The following is a 16833-nucleotide window of genomic DNA, read 5'->3' as shown; positions in this document are numbered from 1 at the left end:
GAAATAAACATCAAATCCGTTTCTTGCTTAAAAACCTTTATTTGACCCCGTGTGACAAGAAGATTAGCTACAATTCTTTAGTGTGTCCAACAAAATCTGTCCAAATCTGGACCTGGCCATTGTTTCTCGCCTGACCTGCCTATTTATTACACAGCGGAGCCCTAGTGAAGCTGCTGGCACTCTCTTGATCATGTATACTTCTTTGCTTTGTATTCCTAAACCTTTATGAATGATGGCCTCATTACCCACAGAGATCTCCTGTTTCTCCTCTCATCGATGTCAGAAATACTCTTATTTATTCCTTAAAACTAGGTTCATGGTATTGTCAACAAATAAATTGCAAGAAAAAAAAGAGGTATAGGAGTAATTTACAGATTAAAAGAGATTAAGAGCCTACACAAAGCTTCTGTGGATGATTCTTCCTGGCTTATTTTAGAATCATATGGCTAGAAAGAAACGAGAAGCCAATATGGAACATTTTAAAATATAAATATGATATCCCTAATCTATTCCTAGCCATATGGCAATATTAAAAAACACAACAAAACAAAACTGCTACGTCACTTCACCCATCAGGATGGCTACTATCAAGAAAACAGAAAGCGTTAGCAAGAATGCGGAGAAACTGGAACCCCTGAGTGTTGCTGGTAGGGATGTAAAGTGGCATAGCTGCTATGGAAAACAGTAGGGCAATTCCTCAAAAAATTAAAAATAGAATTGCTGTTTGATCCAACAATTCTACTTCTGGGTATATACCCCAAAGAAATAAAAGCAAGAACTCAAAGGTGTTTGTACGCCCATGTTCACAGCAGCATTGTTCACAACAACAAAAAGGTAAAGCAGCCCAGGTGTCCCCTGAAGGAGGAATGGGCAAACAGATTGTGGTATATACATAAAAATACTTGTCAAAAACTCATCAAATGGTACATTTGTGACATTTTACTGTTGTACATTTTACCTTTTAAAAAAGTACCACCAAGAAATATTAAACTCTGGTTAATGCTATGCATGATAAAAATATTCAGGGGTAAAATATATTACGGTCTGCAGCTTGCTTTGAAACATAAGTAATTAAGGTGGATTCATGAATGAATAGAGGAATAGACAGAAATATGATGAAAGAAACATAGTAAAGTGTTACCTCTAACATTATTAGGAAGGCACCATGAATATCTCCTTTCTTTTCCAATAGATAAGCAGTGACTTCATGAAGTTGATACTTCTGAGTAATCTAGGAAATAAAAAAGATAAATATTTTTATTCACCAATCTTGTTTGTGGAGTGGGAAGATCCCACTGAGGATGAAAAAAACTCATATGACAAATAATGAATTTATACCTTATTAGTATGATACTTTACAGTATAATATGCAAATAACTGACTTTCTAGTCATATAGTAGATCATTTGGGAGTTCTAACTGGATGAAATTCACTCATTTTTTTCATTTATTTATTTAAAAAAAATGTTACACACCTGAATTAGGTATACACACTGGAGAAAAGCTAACATATATACATACATACTAACAATACAAACTAGAACTTGATCAAGTATAATTATTAAAAAATTGAAAATGACAATGAAAACATTACACATCAACTTGTGAAATATTAATAAACAAAATCTCTAGTAAAAAAAGAAGTATCAGTTAGGCTAGGGAGAAAAAAGGAAAAAAGTACAGAAATGACAGCAAACAATAGGGAAACAATAGAGAGATTTCACAAACTCCAATGTAGTTTTTTTGAAAAGATTAACAGGTTAGAAAAAATATTTATTAGAACAAATAACACATTAACAGTTTAACAGAACAAAGGAAAAAAACGTGATAGTCTCAATAAATGCAGGAAAAGCATTTGGCAAAATATAGCACCCATTCATGACAAAAACAAAACACTCTTACTCAAACTGGGGATAACATTTTCTTAATAAAAATTATCTACCAAAATCCTATGATAAATACCATATTTAATGTAAAATATTAGATATGTTCCCTTTCAAATCAGGAACAAGGTTAGAAGTCATACTGTCACTGCTTCTATTCACCAATACCTTAGAGATCCTAGACATCCAATAAGAGAAAGAAAAAACTACAAGATTGGAATTAAAATAAAACTGCCATTATTCTTATTGTCATAAAAATCTAGAAATTGAATTTTGAAAGAATTCTGCCTGGTTGCTCCATACAAAACAATGTATAAAAATTAGTAACATTTTAAAACAGCACCAGCAATCAATATAGAAAGGTCATCTTGAAAAATCTCCTTGTACAATATTAACAAAAACTATAAAGTAACTATGAACAAATTTAATACGTGCAGGAACCTTATATAAAAGCTATAAAACCTCACCAAAGAGCAGAAAAGGCAGTTTAAGAGGCAGACACTTTCCTGAAAGAGAAGAATCAACACTATAGAGATGTCAGTTCTCTCTGAATTAGTCTATAAATTCAATGTATTCATAAATCAAAATTCCAGAGAGTTTGTTTCTTTTAAAGAAACTTGACAATGTGATCTCCAAATTCATGTGGAATACTAGGAGATGTAGGACACCAAAAATAGCCAAAGCATTTTAAAGAAAAAGAATAAGGATGGAGGATTCTCTTTCCAAATAATAAATCTATTGAAAAGCTGTATTAATTAAAATACGTGGTATGGATATAGGGAAAGACAACCAAAGGAAGAGAATGGGACCCACAAACAGAGTCATGTATATTTGGGAGTTTAGTGTATGGCAGTATGGCATCACAAACCAGTGAGGAATGGATAAGAAAATGCCACGTGGACCATCAGCCATCATGTGGAAGATAAAAATCCTTCTTTTGATCAGCTTGCAAAAATTAACTCCAGATGGATTAAAAGCCTCAATGTAAGAATCTAAACTATAAACTTTATATATATAAGAGAATGTCCTTTATTCCATTAAAATAGGAAAGGAAGTAAGACACACACACACACACACACATGCACACACACATGCACACACACACACACTTAAGCCTTAAAGAATGGTAAACTAAAACAGAAGTCACTAAAAGCCAAGTTAAATGATCTGCCATGATAAATTGGAAGAAAGTACCTCCAACACATAAAATTAGCAAAGGATGAGAGATTAGGAAATCAGAAAAAACTTCTAGAACTCAATAAGAGAACCATAGAAACTCAACAGAAAAAATGGGCAAATGACATGAATAAATAATTCAGAGAAAAGAAAATTCCAATGGTCATCAAACATATGGAAAGATGTTTAATGTCATGAGTAATCACTAATACCCACCATGGCAAAAATTAAGAAGACTAAAAATACTAGGCATCAGCAAGGATGTGAAAAACAGCAAATGTCAGACACTGCTGATGAGAATAGAAACAATCTGGAAATGAACTTGGCAATCAGTAGAACTACACTACTTTGTGGTCTAAACAATTCCACTTGCAAGTATATTACTCAGAGAACCCTCATATGGGCACACAAGAAGATATATACAAGGATGTACACCGTAACACTGTTTATAACAGCAAAAGACTGGAAACAATCTAAATGTTTACCAACAGGGAAATAAACAAACTGGCACATTCATTTGATAGATTACCGTAAGATCATTAAATGAATGAAGTAGATCTACATGCATAAAAATGTTTTAAAAATTTAGTAAAAGTGGCCGGGTGCAGTGGCTCACGCCAGTAATCCCAGAACTTTGGGAGGCCAAGGTAGGCGGATCACTTGAGGTCAGCAGTTCAAGACCAGCCTGGGCAACATGGTGAAACCCCATCTCTACTAAAAATACAAAAATTAGTATGGTGGCGTGCACCTATAATTTCAGCAACTTGGGAGGCTGAGGTAGGAGAATCACTTGAATCTGGGAGGTGGAGGTTGCAGTGAGCTGAGATCATGCCACTGCACTCCAGCCTGGGTGACAGAGAGAGACTGTCTCAAAAAAAAAAAAAAAAAAATTGGTAAAAAAAAAAAAAAAAGCATCTTATAATAAAATATCTACTGTATGATATTAATACAAATTTTAAAAACATATAAAACTAACATGTATTTTATAGATACATACACATATAGAAAAAATTCAAAACATAGATCAGAAGGATAAACATCAGTTTAGGATGGTGGAGACCTTAGGGGAGCAGGAGAATAAGACAGATAATGGGTGATCTACTTTTAATATAAACAAACAAGAACAATAAGATAACAAAGATCTAAGGCCAGTATGGCAAAATGTGAACTGTAAAATTTGGTTGGTGGGTATATACATAATTGATATTCAGCACATTTCTGTAAATTTGAAATATTTCATAATTAAACATTTTTAAAAGTGTGTGTGGGCAATTCAGGAGGTAGATCCAGAAAATACAGGCAACTGTTTCAGGAGTGTTGACAGCAAAGGAAAAAGAGATACATGACAGCTGAAAAATAAATGTTAAATGGGAAAGATACTAATCTGTTATAGAAAATAATGTGTGTGACTGTACATTTTCATTTAGAAACAAGAGAAAATAAGGGAAGAGAATTAGGGCAATAAATGTGCTAAAGTTACTGAATTGCTATTTAGCCTATTAAGTTTTATGGCACAACAAGACTAATCATCTGTGTCTGCAAACAAGAGTTTGGTCTCCTTTCAATATTTTTACTATGTTCCTTTTTCTATGCTTATTGAGTTGGTTAGAATTTCTATCATGCTTGATCAATAACAATTTCTATAAAGCTGACTTTACTAAAATAAATGGAGAGGCAGTTTATCCCAGCAATTAAGAGCATGCACTATGGAGTCAGACTATGTGGGTTCAATCTCAGGGGCTACCACTTAGTAGGTATAAACTTACACAGGTAACTTCATATGTGAGTCTGCCTTTTAATTATGACTTTGACTTGTGAATTACCATTATTTCACAGTGAACTGTGATCCTATTCTGATCCAATCTTTTAAACCTTTGACATGTTTGACAGGCTTCTCAAAATCAAAGTTCAGATTCTAAAATTGAGTCTTTCTAACCTCAACCTAATACTGGGATGTTGCAGAGGGTCCCTGAAGCATACAAAAAAGAGATAATACACCAGCTTATTTGATGTGCTAAATTATATGGGAAACACTGTGACATAAGAAATGATGTTTCTTTGAGTTGAATTTGTATATAGTGTTATTAATATGTGTTCCAAAATTCTATGAGATTCCTAGAAATCTGGTTATATGTCTTGGTATGTGTTATCAGTCATATTTTGGGTTATTATGTTAAATTGTTGTAGGCCACAGAAAATAACCAAATATCCTTGACAACTATGCCTTTAATCACAGCCATTTTAAGTCATTTTGTCCATAGTTACTTTATTTTGACGCTTTTTTTCTAAAATCTCCTTGCAAATTCTAAAGTGTTGCATCTTCAAGGAGGTCACGAAAAAGAGTGCAACACTATTCACAATAGCAAAGACTTGGAACCAACCCAAATGTCCAACAAAGATAGACTGGATTAAGAAAATGTGGCACATATACACCATGGAATACTATGCAGCCATAAAAAAGGATGAGTTCATGTCCTTTGTAAGGACATGGATGAAACTGGAAACCATCATTCTCAGCAAACTATCACAAGGACAAAAAACCAAACACCGCATGTTCTCACTCATAGGTAGGAATTGAATAATGAGAACACTTGGACACAGGAAGGGGAACATCATACACCGGGGTCTGTTGTGGGGTAGGGGGAGGGGGGAGGGATAGCATTAGGAGATATACCTAATGTAAATGACGAGTTGATGGGTGCAGCACACCAACACGGCACATGTATACATATGTAACAAACCTGCACGCTGTGCACGTGTATACTAGAACTTAAAGTATAATAAAAAAAATTAAAAAAATAAAAATAAAAATAAAAGAATAGAAGGGAAAAAAAGAAAAAAGAAAAAGAGTGCAAGAAATACTCTTGAATACAGGTTTCTGACAACTGTGACACCATATTATCACTGGATTGGGTAAAAATTTCCCAAACCCCAGTGGAAAAAGCAAACAAACCTGGCCTCATAAAATTGCTAACCTGACATTAAGAAAAATAAGAATAATTACACTGGACTGAAAAAATTTTTTATGACTTGTTTGAAACACTGCTGATACTTTTTATGTGTTGCTTTCCAGAGTTAAGAAAACATTTTTTTTTCTGGGGTTGGGGGGGGGGGTGGCTAATTCATAGCATTACAATAATTTGGTAAAGTATATTTTTGTGGCAAAATTAAAACATTTACTTTTTTCTATACCTGATCCTTTCCAAATTCAGAAACTGAATATTCACATTCTATGGCAATATAGTTAATTTCATGAGTTCAGTAAGAATTTGTTCTGTTTGTAGCAGAAAAATTGGAAACACGGGTTATATTACCAAGGCTTTGACTGAGATGTCATTATTTTTAGATATAACCAGACTCCTTTAAGAAACTAAGCTTAACTTTAAGGAGGCAATAAAGGCCTTGGAAAAAGTGGCCTGGTACCTTGTCAAGATGGTGTGCTTACAGGGTTCCTAGCCTTGCAGTAAGTAAAGAATGTCACTTCCTGAGAAGCCCAGCAACTTCAGAATATTTGGGGGCCTCAAGAAAAGAGTATACCCAGGTACTACAGGTAAAATCTGATGATGGCAAGCCCATGGCTTCGTTTCCCAGCCTGAAGATGAGAGACTTTTAAAGGTCTACTCTGAGGTTTCTTGTAAGTTTCAGCAGAGGAGATTTTTAAGAAGCCTAAATGGCCAATCACTACTCTTGCAGTAATTATATACATCATCAGGCCAAATATAATGACACTAAACTTATTATACAAGTCAATTGAACTTACTCTGATTATTTTTGGTAAAAATGGGGGAACTGGAGAAAAAACTATTTCAGAAAAAAAAAACCAAAGTAAACATTATGAGATTCTAACTCACGGTTTTTGAGATTTTATTATTTACTTGCAATTTGACTAAATCTGAATTTTTAGTTTCCTCCAATATCTGACCAACTCTCCAAACTAATATTTGAACATTTTCTCCCATTTTTCTGACTTGGAATCACTGAAATTAAAACTGCTTTTCCTGAAGCTCTGCACACTAAAGCTAGACAACTTGATATTAACTTTGGAGGAATCACCACAACAACTTATTTATGGACAGAAAGTTCACTGGAACACCTCATTCAAACGGCAATCCAGGAAAATCTGTCTGACTGCCATTTCCTACTTCCACCCCAACTATAGATACTTTAAACACATATCTTGAAATATTCTCAGCTGGCTCCCCTCTAGACTGAGAGACAAGCTTAGAGATTGCTCCAAACATTAACTTTTGTTTCTTTTTTGTTTCTATAGAAACGTCTTTTATTAAATGCCTATGTACCTATACCTGACTTTGTCGAAAACACACTTACAACAACACCACCTCCTAAAATGAGATGCAACTATTTAACTAAACTGACCCATTTTCACAACCAAGAGATTGTTTCAATAAGATATGGGACAATGTACCTGAATTTGTTCCTTTCCACTTGTTCCAATCTTATGATTTTCTCCCCTCTGCCAATCTATTATGTCAAAACCACTAACCCAAATCTCTCCACAGTTACCCACCTGGCGTTTAATATGTGAAACTTTCTAAAAGTAAAGTTTCAAAGGGGGCACCGAGCAAAACCAAAATACATTTCCCCCAAATACTGAGGATTGTTAAGTTAAAGACAATGAAAATGCAGGGGAATCCTCTGCTCCCGCCTCTATCTGCCTGATGGCAGGACATACATTCTTTACTGGAGATAGCACTTGCTTATTGGCCCTGAGAAGGCACCAGCAGGCACGGGAGGAATCTGGGAACACAGTTAACTATCTTCCCATACATGTTCCCACCTTTTACTAGGCTGGAACTGCTCTCTCCTGTCTTGTCACTATGTAAGATTTAAGGCTCTTTGTTAAAATACTGTTTAAGCAAAGCCCCTAAGCCACTGCCTTGAGAAAGGTACTTTTGAACTGAGGCCTCTCCTACATGATGGGTATAGCACATATCAATAAACCTCTGTTTGTTTTTCTTTTGTTAATCTGACTTTTGTTTTCAGGAGTGTGTCTCAACTAAGAATTTATAAGGTTTAAAAAAGAAATGACATATTTTTTTCCCCTTTTCTTTGATCATCTGTCAAATGGGGAATGTTAAGAAGAGTTTACTCTTGTCTCTTCTACACTGTTCGTCTCACCTGAATAGTTTCTTCCAGACGGTAGCACTCAAGGACTTGCAGAGTCTCTATAACTTGGGATGGGCTGAACTGACACAACAGCTCAATGAACTGCTCTGTGATACAAGGAGATATTTGCAGTAATTCTTGATTTATATGAATACCTTCCCTAAAAACACAAAAGATAAGAGAATACTCAATTGTAGCATTATTTAATCACATCTATAATTAAAAGCTACCAGTAAAAAGCACATTACATTAAAACTAGGACTACCTGCTGGTCAGATAAAAATATGAATTGAAAGTCTCAATGTTATTTAGGTTACTTGAGCAAACTGTACATTACATAAGAGGCATTGTAAGTTGCAATATTACTCAGGTTATGTTGAATAATTAAGGAAGTAACATTCAGTTGAAACTCTTCTAAATCATACCAAAAGTTGTGTTTTATTCTAAAAGAAACAAGAGCCACCCAGTTTAGTCCTAATACTTTGATCTCTAAGTAACTATATATAACCATCTTCCAATCTCAGTTAAGTGTTTCTTCTTTATGTTCTTCATAGCACCAATCATATTACATTGCAATGACTTCTTTAATTATCTATCTTCTCTAAAACACTATAAATTCTGTGAGGGGTAGGTACCAGGTATCTTCTCAGTGTAAATTTTTGAAGCTAACCAATGTCTTGCACATAGTGAGGACTAATTTTTTTGGTTATTGTTACAGTAAATAAAGGAGTAATACTAAAATACACAATATTTATGGGTTCATTTGCCTAGTACACCAGCTACTCACATAGCCCGCTATTCATAATGCTTACACAAAAGTTTTGGAAGTAGAGTATTAATTGCATCATACTGGGCACTCAAGCACTCAACTACTGACGGCCGAAAGTAGCTATTTAGGAAATCAACTGTTCATTGGAGACCTAAGAATCATCCTCTCTTTAGCTTCAAAAGAAGTTAGTTCCTTCTGAGAGTCCTATCTTCTCTTCAGAATTCCTCAACTAAAGCTCATTATTATATAAATAACTGGAATAGGGTTAATAAGATACAACAATGATTGCTTGGAAAACTAGCCCAGTTCTGAAGAAAGGTTAAAGCACACGGTCTAAAGAAGTAGTTTCCAGCTTTTCTCATATTGTGGCACACAGAAAATAAGATATTTGTTTGGTCCACTGTAATGAAGTAAGATTGCTCACAAGGGACTCTGGTTGTCCCAAGAGCTGAGATAGTCTCCAGGCACACTTGTAACCATGTACAGTACATCAACAGCCACAGGGTAGGACTCTCTGGACTCCAGAAAGAACAATTTGGATTTTGTAATTATTCATAAGCGATGGTAAGTAGAGCTTCTACTTTTACTAATAAGAAGCTTGGGTTAAAGAAAAAGAGACTGTAGTTAGACATAGGGCATTTTCCCTAATTTAAAAGCTTTGTGATACTCAGTCCTGACCAGAGGTGGGTAAACGATAAACTAAAAAAATTCTGCTGCTTGGAACTTTCAATACTTGCTGATGGACTAATTCAGTATCTCCTCAAATTGGCTATAAATTCCAAAGAAAGAGTGTTCTTTTTTTTTTTTTTTGTATCTTATAACTGCCTTTAATACAGAAGTTTGTTCAGTGACTGGCTATTCCCTATCTATACCACCACCTTAGTTCTTACCCACAACTTGAAAATCATCTGTTTAAGTAGCTGTGTCCCCAACCACACTGTGAAGTCCATGGTACTGCATTCATAATTGTTTACCTATCATGAAGACATAATAGTGCTCAGTAATCTGATGTAAATATATATTGAATTGAACTGAAATGAATGTAGACAGTACACTGGACTGCCTTCAAACCGAGGAAAACGTGTAGGGTCCAGCCCTACGGGGCTTAGCAGGTGTTCTCCCCGTGTGTGGAGACAAGAGATTGTAATAAATAAAGACACAAGACAAAGAGATAAAGAGAAAATAGCTGGGCCCGGGGGACCACTACCACGAAGACGCAGAGACTGGCAGTGGCCTCAAACGGCTGGGCGCGCTGATATTTATTGCATACGAGACGAGGGCGGGCAGGGTAAGGAGGCGGAATCTTCTAAGTGATAAGATGAAGCAAGTCACATGATCATGGGACAGAGGGCCCTTCGCTTTTAGGTAGCCGCCGCAGAGAGAGACAAGGCAGCATATGTCAGCGTTTTCTTCTATGCACTTATAAGAAAGATCAAAGACTTTAAGACTTGCACTATTTCTTCTACCGCCATCTACTACAAACTTCGAAGAGGAACCAGGAGTACAGGAGGAACATGGAAGTGGACAAGGAGAGTGACCATCGAAGCACAGCACCACAGGGAGGGGTTTAGGCCTCCGGATGACTGCGGGCAGGCCTAGATAATATCCAGCCTTCCACAAGAAGCTGGTGGAGCAGTGTTCCCTGACTCCTCCAAGGAAAGGAGACTCCCTTTCGCGGTCTGCTAAGTAACAGGTGCCTTCCCAGACACTGGAGTTACCATTTGACCAAAGAGCCCTCAAGCGGCCCTTATGCGGGCATGACAGAAGGCTACCTCTTGCCTTCTAGTTCACTTCTCACAATATCCCGTCAACACCTGACCCTATACCCGCCGGTTATTCCTAGGTTATATTAGTAATGCAACAAAGAGTAATATTAAAAGCTAACGATTAATGTTTATAATAATGATTGATAATTGTCCATGATCATCTCTATATCTAATCTGTATTATGACTATTCTTATTTTAACTATTTTCTTTATTATACTGAAACAGTTTGTGCCTTCAGTCTCTTGCCTCGGCACCTAGGTAATCTTTTGCCCACAAAAACGTAGAATAGAGGGGCTGAAAACTACAGGGACTAGGGCTATAAAGTCAGAGATAATTAGGAATAAATCCTATCAGAAAAGTCCCACATGGAGAAATTAGAAGCAGCACATGATAAATCTAGGGACACGGCAGTTCTCTATGTGGGAATATAATATTGTGATATAATAAGCACACAGCTCCTAAAATCCTTAAGCTTTCCAAAGTGTTATCTTCTTACATGCTAGTGAGATGACTGAGGGCTGGGGGCTCCTGGACAGCCTCAGGATAAGGGCTGGTTGCCAGGAGAGCCAACCACGTGATTAGAGGGTTGTAACTTTCAGTCCCACCCCAGCCCTGACACCTCTGGAGAGGGAAGAGGGGCTGAAGGTTGACTTGATCACCAATGGCCAACGATGTAATCAATCACATCTACATAATAAAGCCTCCATAAAAACCCCAAGGACTAAGTTCAGGGAGTTTCTGGATCGCTGAACATGTGGAGGGTCCTGGAGGGCAGTGTGTGCTGAGAGAGCATGGAAGCTCCCTGGCCCTTCCCACATACCTCTCCCTATGCATTTCTTCTGTCTGGCTGTTCCCCTATATCATTTGTAATATCCTTTATTATAAGCCAGTAAATGTAAGTAAGGTTTTCCCTGAATTGTGTGAGCTGCTCTAGCAAATTAATCAAATCTGGGGAGGAGGGTCAAGGGTATCCTGATTTAAAGTCCTATTTGGTCAGAAGCACAGGTTACAGCCTGGGGCTTATGCTTGGTACCTGAAGTAGGGGCTAGTTTTGTGGCACTAAGCCTGTGAGAAGAGAAATAAAAGGAAAATCCTAAGCTCTCCAACCAACTTAATGAAACTGAGATGGAACAGGGGCCTCTCTTAGCAGCCTGCCACACACCTTCCCTTCCTTCAAGCATGAAAATAAAGAAAAATCTTGAATCTCTTTGAGGGAAATTCCAGGCATCTAGCTGGTCTTTAGAAGTAAATGAGTAACCTGATAACAAAGAAACAGCTCACAACAATAGCCACCCAAGTAGGTTAAAGCCACAAGATGTTTGATTCCCTGTAGAAATTAAAGATAACATCTTAACATATGTCCCTGAGTTGTTTTTCTGAAACCTGCACCACAACCAGATGGAAAATGCCAACCACTGTCATGCAGAACTCAGATAAGGGGGCCCCTGAGGACTGAGCTCTGTCTGCTGTTGTTTGCTCTAGATTGCTTCCTAAAGGGTCTGGAGAGAGTCACGCCCACAAGCCAAACCTTAATATTCCTTCTGCTGACCCCAAGTTCTCAGGCAAAGCCTTGCTTCCTTAACCAACTGCAAATCAAAGAATCTCTGAATCCACCTATGCCATATAGGACCCCCACTTCAAGATATCCCAACCTTTTTGAGCCAAATCAATGTATAAAACCTCCATATAGTGATTTGCAATTTGGCCTGTAATTTCTGCTTTCCTGAAATGTTCCCCGGCCTTTAAAAACTCTTCCTGTAAGCCATCAGGGATGTCTGGTCTTAAGCATGAACTGCCGATTCTCCTTGCTTGGTGCCCTGCAAAGAAATGCCCTCTGTTCTCTCACCGCAAACCTCAATGTGGGTGTTTGGCTTTACTGCACCAGGTAAGTGGACCCAGGTTCAGTCTGGTAACAGACCCCATCTTAAAAATTGAGTTCGCAGCCATGACAGGGTGGCAGGTCAGATATGCCTCACTCAGTATGCCCCTTCCTTATTAACCTTTAACCAGTATTCTTTCCTAAGGAGTAAACAGAAACCAGCTCTGGAAAACAAAAAACAGATGGCTCATTCTTTCATTGCCTTTAGCCAACTATCTGAGGTTGTGACCAGACTCTTCCTCCACCTTTGCTATTTCAATGTGACAGCTCACCAGTTTCACAACACATCCTTTCCTAAACACCACCACCTCCACAACTGTTTTGCCAAATGGCAGAGGACATGCAGTGAGGGTTTTCGTGTCATCTGCTTCACCTTTTGACGTCAGAGGGCTGAAAACTGCCCCTTTGGATTGTGCTAATGCTGCCATATTTTGAACATGGGTCCCACGAAAAGGCGTGAAGCTTGATTGTGCATGTGCTTATTTCTCCTTTCATAAATATTCACGACTCTTCCTACAGGTTACTGAATATATATACTTAGCTACTCTACTCAGCATAAATTACTGTTCCTTATACCCCTCCCTTGAACTGCTTGTTTTCAGCTTCTGCCAGAGGCTACACTTCTCAGCCTGTAGAATGGCCACCTTGCAGGCTGCAACTCTTTATCTGAAATAAAGCTCTCCTTTCAAAATTTATGAACCTTGTGATTCTTCAGTTGGCAAGGATCTGACAGTAACTCCAGATACATAGTGTCAGAAATGAGTGAAATTGTAGGCTACCCACTTGGTGCCCACTAGAGAACTGCTTGATTGGTGTGTGGGGAAAAATCCCCACACACATCACCAGCACAGACTGGTTTATCTTATTATCAGAGGGATCAGGGTTGTGTCTCAAGAGAACACTATTAGGTAAAAGAAAATGGGAATGTTAACCAATGTTTCCCCATATTCAGATGAGCCAGTGTGCTTTCCAGAGGTTTATGCCAAATTGTAGGTTGTGTTTTATGCCAAATTGTTGGTATTTCATTTACATCAGACTTCTGTTAATATGTCTTATAAATGCAAGACTATGGAGGAAATTAAGACTAGACATAAGTATGAATAATAGTACTTAATTCTTTCCAGAAAATTTATTGACACAACCATTTACAAGAAACAAAGTTGTGAATATGCATCAAACCAAGCAAATCACCCAGATGAATAGATTTTGATGGATTCATTTGTGAGAGAAATAATGTGTCTGATGGGAAATGATCAGGCCACATCAATATAATCAAAACTTCAATAAATTAGCTGGAGCATTAATGAATTTACATCCATTTCTGACTGTTGCTTATCAGTCTTGCACATAAATTTGTTATATCCATTTCCCAAAGCTATCTGTTAGTCTTCTATTAACTATCTGCTTTGCAATATACCCACTACTTTCTTTTGTCAGTTTTAGAAGAAAGCATGTGTGTGCCTTGTGAAACACACACACAAACCCTGCCTACTACAGAATTCAGGTTGGAGCACATAACCACTCTCACTCAGACTGTGAAAATCATTTCAAATTATAACTCTGTAAATTTCTAGGGAAGACTAAAAATATATATCAGTTTTGAAAAACATACATCAAATTCTTTTTTTTTTTTTTTAGACAGTCTCACTCTGTCGTCCTGGCTGGAGTGAAGCGGTGTAATTTCAACTCACCGCAATCTCCGCCTCCTGGGTTCCAGTGATCCTCCCGCTTCAGCCTCCTGAGTAACTGAGACTATAGGTGTGGGGCACTACGCCTGGCTAATTTTTGATTTTTTTGTAGAGATGGGGTCTCACCATGTTGCCCAGGCTGGTCTTGAACTCTTGGGCTCAAGCGATCCACCTGCCTCAGCCTCCTAAAGTTCTGGAATTACAGGTGTGAGCCACCATGTCTAGCCCACATTAAAATTATTCTAAAATTCAAATTCTGTAAATTAGTTCAACCATTGTGGAAGACAGTATGGCAATTCCTCAAGGAGCTAGAACCAGAAATACCATTTGAACCAGCAATTCCATTACTGGGTATATACCCAAAGGAACACGAATCATTCTACTATAAAGAAATAGGCACACGTGTGTTTATTGCAGCACTATTTACAATAGCAAAGTCATGAAACCAACCCAAATGCCCATCAATGATACAGTGGATAAAGAAAATGTGGTACGTATATACCATGCAATACTATGCAGCCATAAAAAGGAATAAGATCATGTCCTTTGCAGGGACATGGATGAAGCTGGAAGCCATCATGCTTAACAAACTAACACAGGAACAGAAAACCAAACACCAGATGTTCTCACTCATAAGAGGGAGTTGAACGATGAGAACACATGGACACAGGGAGGGGAAGAACACACACCAGGGCCTGTTGGGGGGTGGGAGGCGAGGGGAGGGAACTTAGAGGATGGGTCAATAGGTTCAGCAAACCACCATGGCACATGTATACCTATGTAACAAACCTGCACATTCTGCACATATATCCAAGAACTTACAGTAAAATAAAAATTAAAAAAAAATAAAATTCAAATTTTGACTTCCTAATATTTGACAAAGAAAATAAACATTGTGTTGGAATTTTTTTAAAGGCTAGTCCAGTCCCACCCCCTCACTCTAAAAACTGTATCTAAATAGGCCAGTCTAGATTAATCTCCCATTTCTCTAAGGAAGAGGATTTCACAATCTCCTTCATATATTGTTTTTACAATTTAGGTCCACTTTGGCTTAGCCTAAATCCTGTCTGCTTAAATTCTCTGCTCTATCCCATATATCCAGTCTTTAGATGTGGTGGCACCCTTTTGACTACCCAGTACCTTTTAGACTGAGAATGCAAATATATCATCCACAACAAGCTAGAGTTAAAAAAAAAAAAAAAAAAAACCAAGAAACTGCTGGGCATGGTCGCTCGCTCATGCCTGTGATCCCAGCACTTTGGGAGGCTGAGGTGGGTGGATTCCTTGAGGCCAGGAGTTTGAAACCAGCCTGGGCAACATGGTGAAACCTCATCTCTTATTAAAAACACAAAAAATTAGTCGGGCGTGGTGGTGCGTACCTGTAATCTCAGTTACTCGGGAGACAAAGGCAGGAGAATCACTTGAACCCAGGAGGTGGGGGTTGCAGTGAGCCGAAATCACGCCACTGCACTCCAGCCTGGGCAACACAGTGAGAGACTCTGTCTCAATTAAAAAACAACAACAACAGCAACAAACAACAACAACAACAAAAACCCCTATTTTCCCTATAGTTGTCATTCAAATCACAAGGCCTTTAAGCTGAACTTTCAGCTTTCCATACACATTCTGAGTTAAAAATGCCAAATGTAATCCTGTGCCAACTAAGCAAAACATAAGTGAATGTTCCAATCTGCCTGAAAAATACATTAAATGTGATTATTACAGGTAGTAAAGACAGTATCTATAAAATCTGTATGAAACTGTAACATACAAACACAATGGTCTCTACAAACTTGACAAGCAGTGACTGAGACAAAAACTTTCCTCTGGCAAGAAGGAATCCAGTGCATCCTTGGTCTCTTTGCTCCCCATCAAGACCGCCACGATCCACAGAGCTAACAGTATTTCCACATATAGGAACAGCCACAATCCTTCATAAACTTTTAAGAGGCACAGAACAAAGCAGGCAAGCTCATCATTGCCTGACAGCAAAGATTCTGACACATCTAGTTAATGTAACAGCAGATCTAAGACAGTTGGCTGTAGGGGATTTGGTCACTTTCCACTTTCCTGATTTGACTAATAATCAAATGCCAAAATGTAATTTTTCAAATCTTTTTTTTTTTTTTTTTTTTTAAGACAGAATCTCACTCTGTTGGCCAGGCTGGAGTGCAGTGGCATGATCGTGGCTCACTGCAGCTTCGACCTCCCTGGCTCAAGCAATTCTCTAACCTCAGCCTCCCAAGTAGCTGGGACTATAGGTGTGCACCACCACGCCCTGCTAATTTTTATAGAGATAGGATTTCACTGTATTGCCCAGACTGGTCTTGAACTCCTCGGTTCAAGCAATCTGCCCATCTCAGCCTCCTAAAGTGCTGAGGTTACAGGTGTGAGCCACCTCACCCAGCCTAATCTTTCAAATTTTAATAAAATTTGTTATTTCTCTGATAGTCATGAAAAGAAAGTACATACTGTTCTCCTACATAGGAAGGAAAAATGAGCTTTATAAGCTAATAGAAATAAGAGCCTAATGATTTCAGGGACA

General features: G+C 37.8%; 1 protein-coding gene across 2 annotated transcripts in view; it reads right to left on the bottom strand.

The window, feature by feature from the left end:
• Window positions 1-16833, bottom strand: part of VPS8 (VPS8 subunit of CORVET complex) — a 236506-nt gene that overhangs the window by 83852 nt on the left and 135821 nt on the right. For both annotated transcript variants that reach the window (XM_054481040.1, XM_063662489.1), the window contains 2 exons: window positions 8198-8345; window positions 1142-1231 (listed from right to left, as the gene is read on the bottom strand). In XM_054481040.1, coding sequence (XP_054337015.1) covers window positions 1142-1231; window positions 8198-8345 — 238 coding nt within the window. The remainder of the gene's footprint in view (window positions 1-1141; window positions 1232-8197; window positions 8346-16833) is intronic.

The sequence above is a fragment of the Pongo pygmaeus genome, chromosome 2 (genome assembly GCF_028885625.2).
Source record: "Pongo pygmaeus isolate AG05252 chromosome 2, NHGRI_mPonPyg2-v2.0_pri, whole genome shotgun sequence".
Classification (NCBI taxonomy): domain Eukaryota; kingdom Metazoa; phylum Chordata; class Mammalia; order Primates; family Hominidae; genus Pongo; species Pongo pygmaeus.
This window is presented reverse-complemented; position numbering and strand designations above follow the sequence as displayed.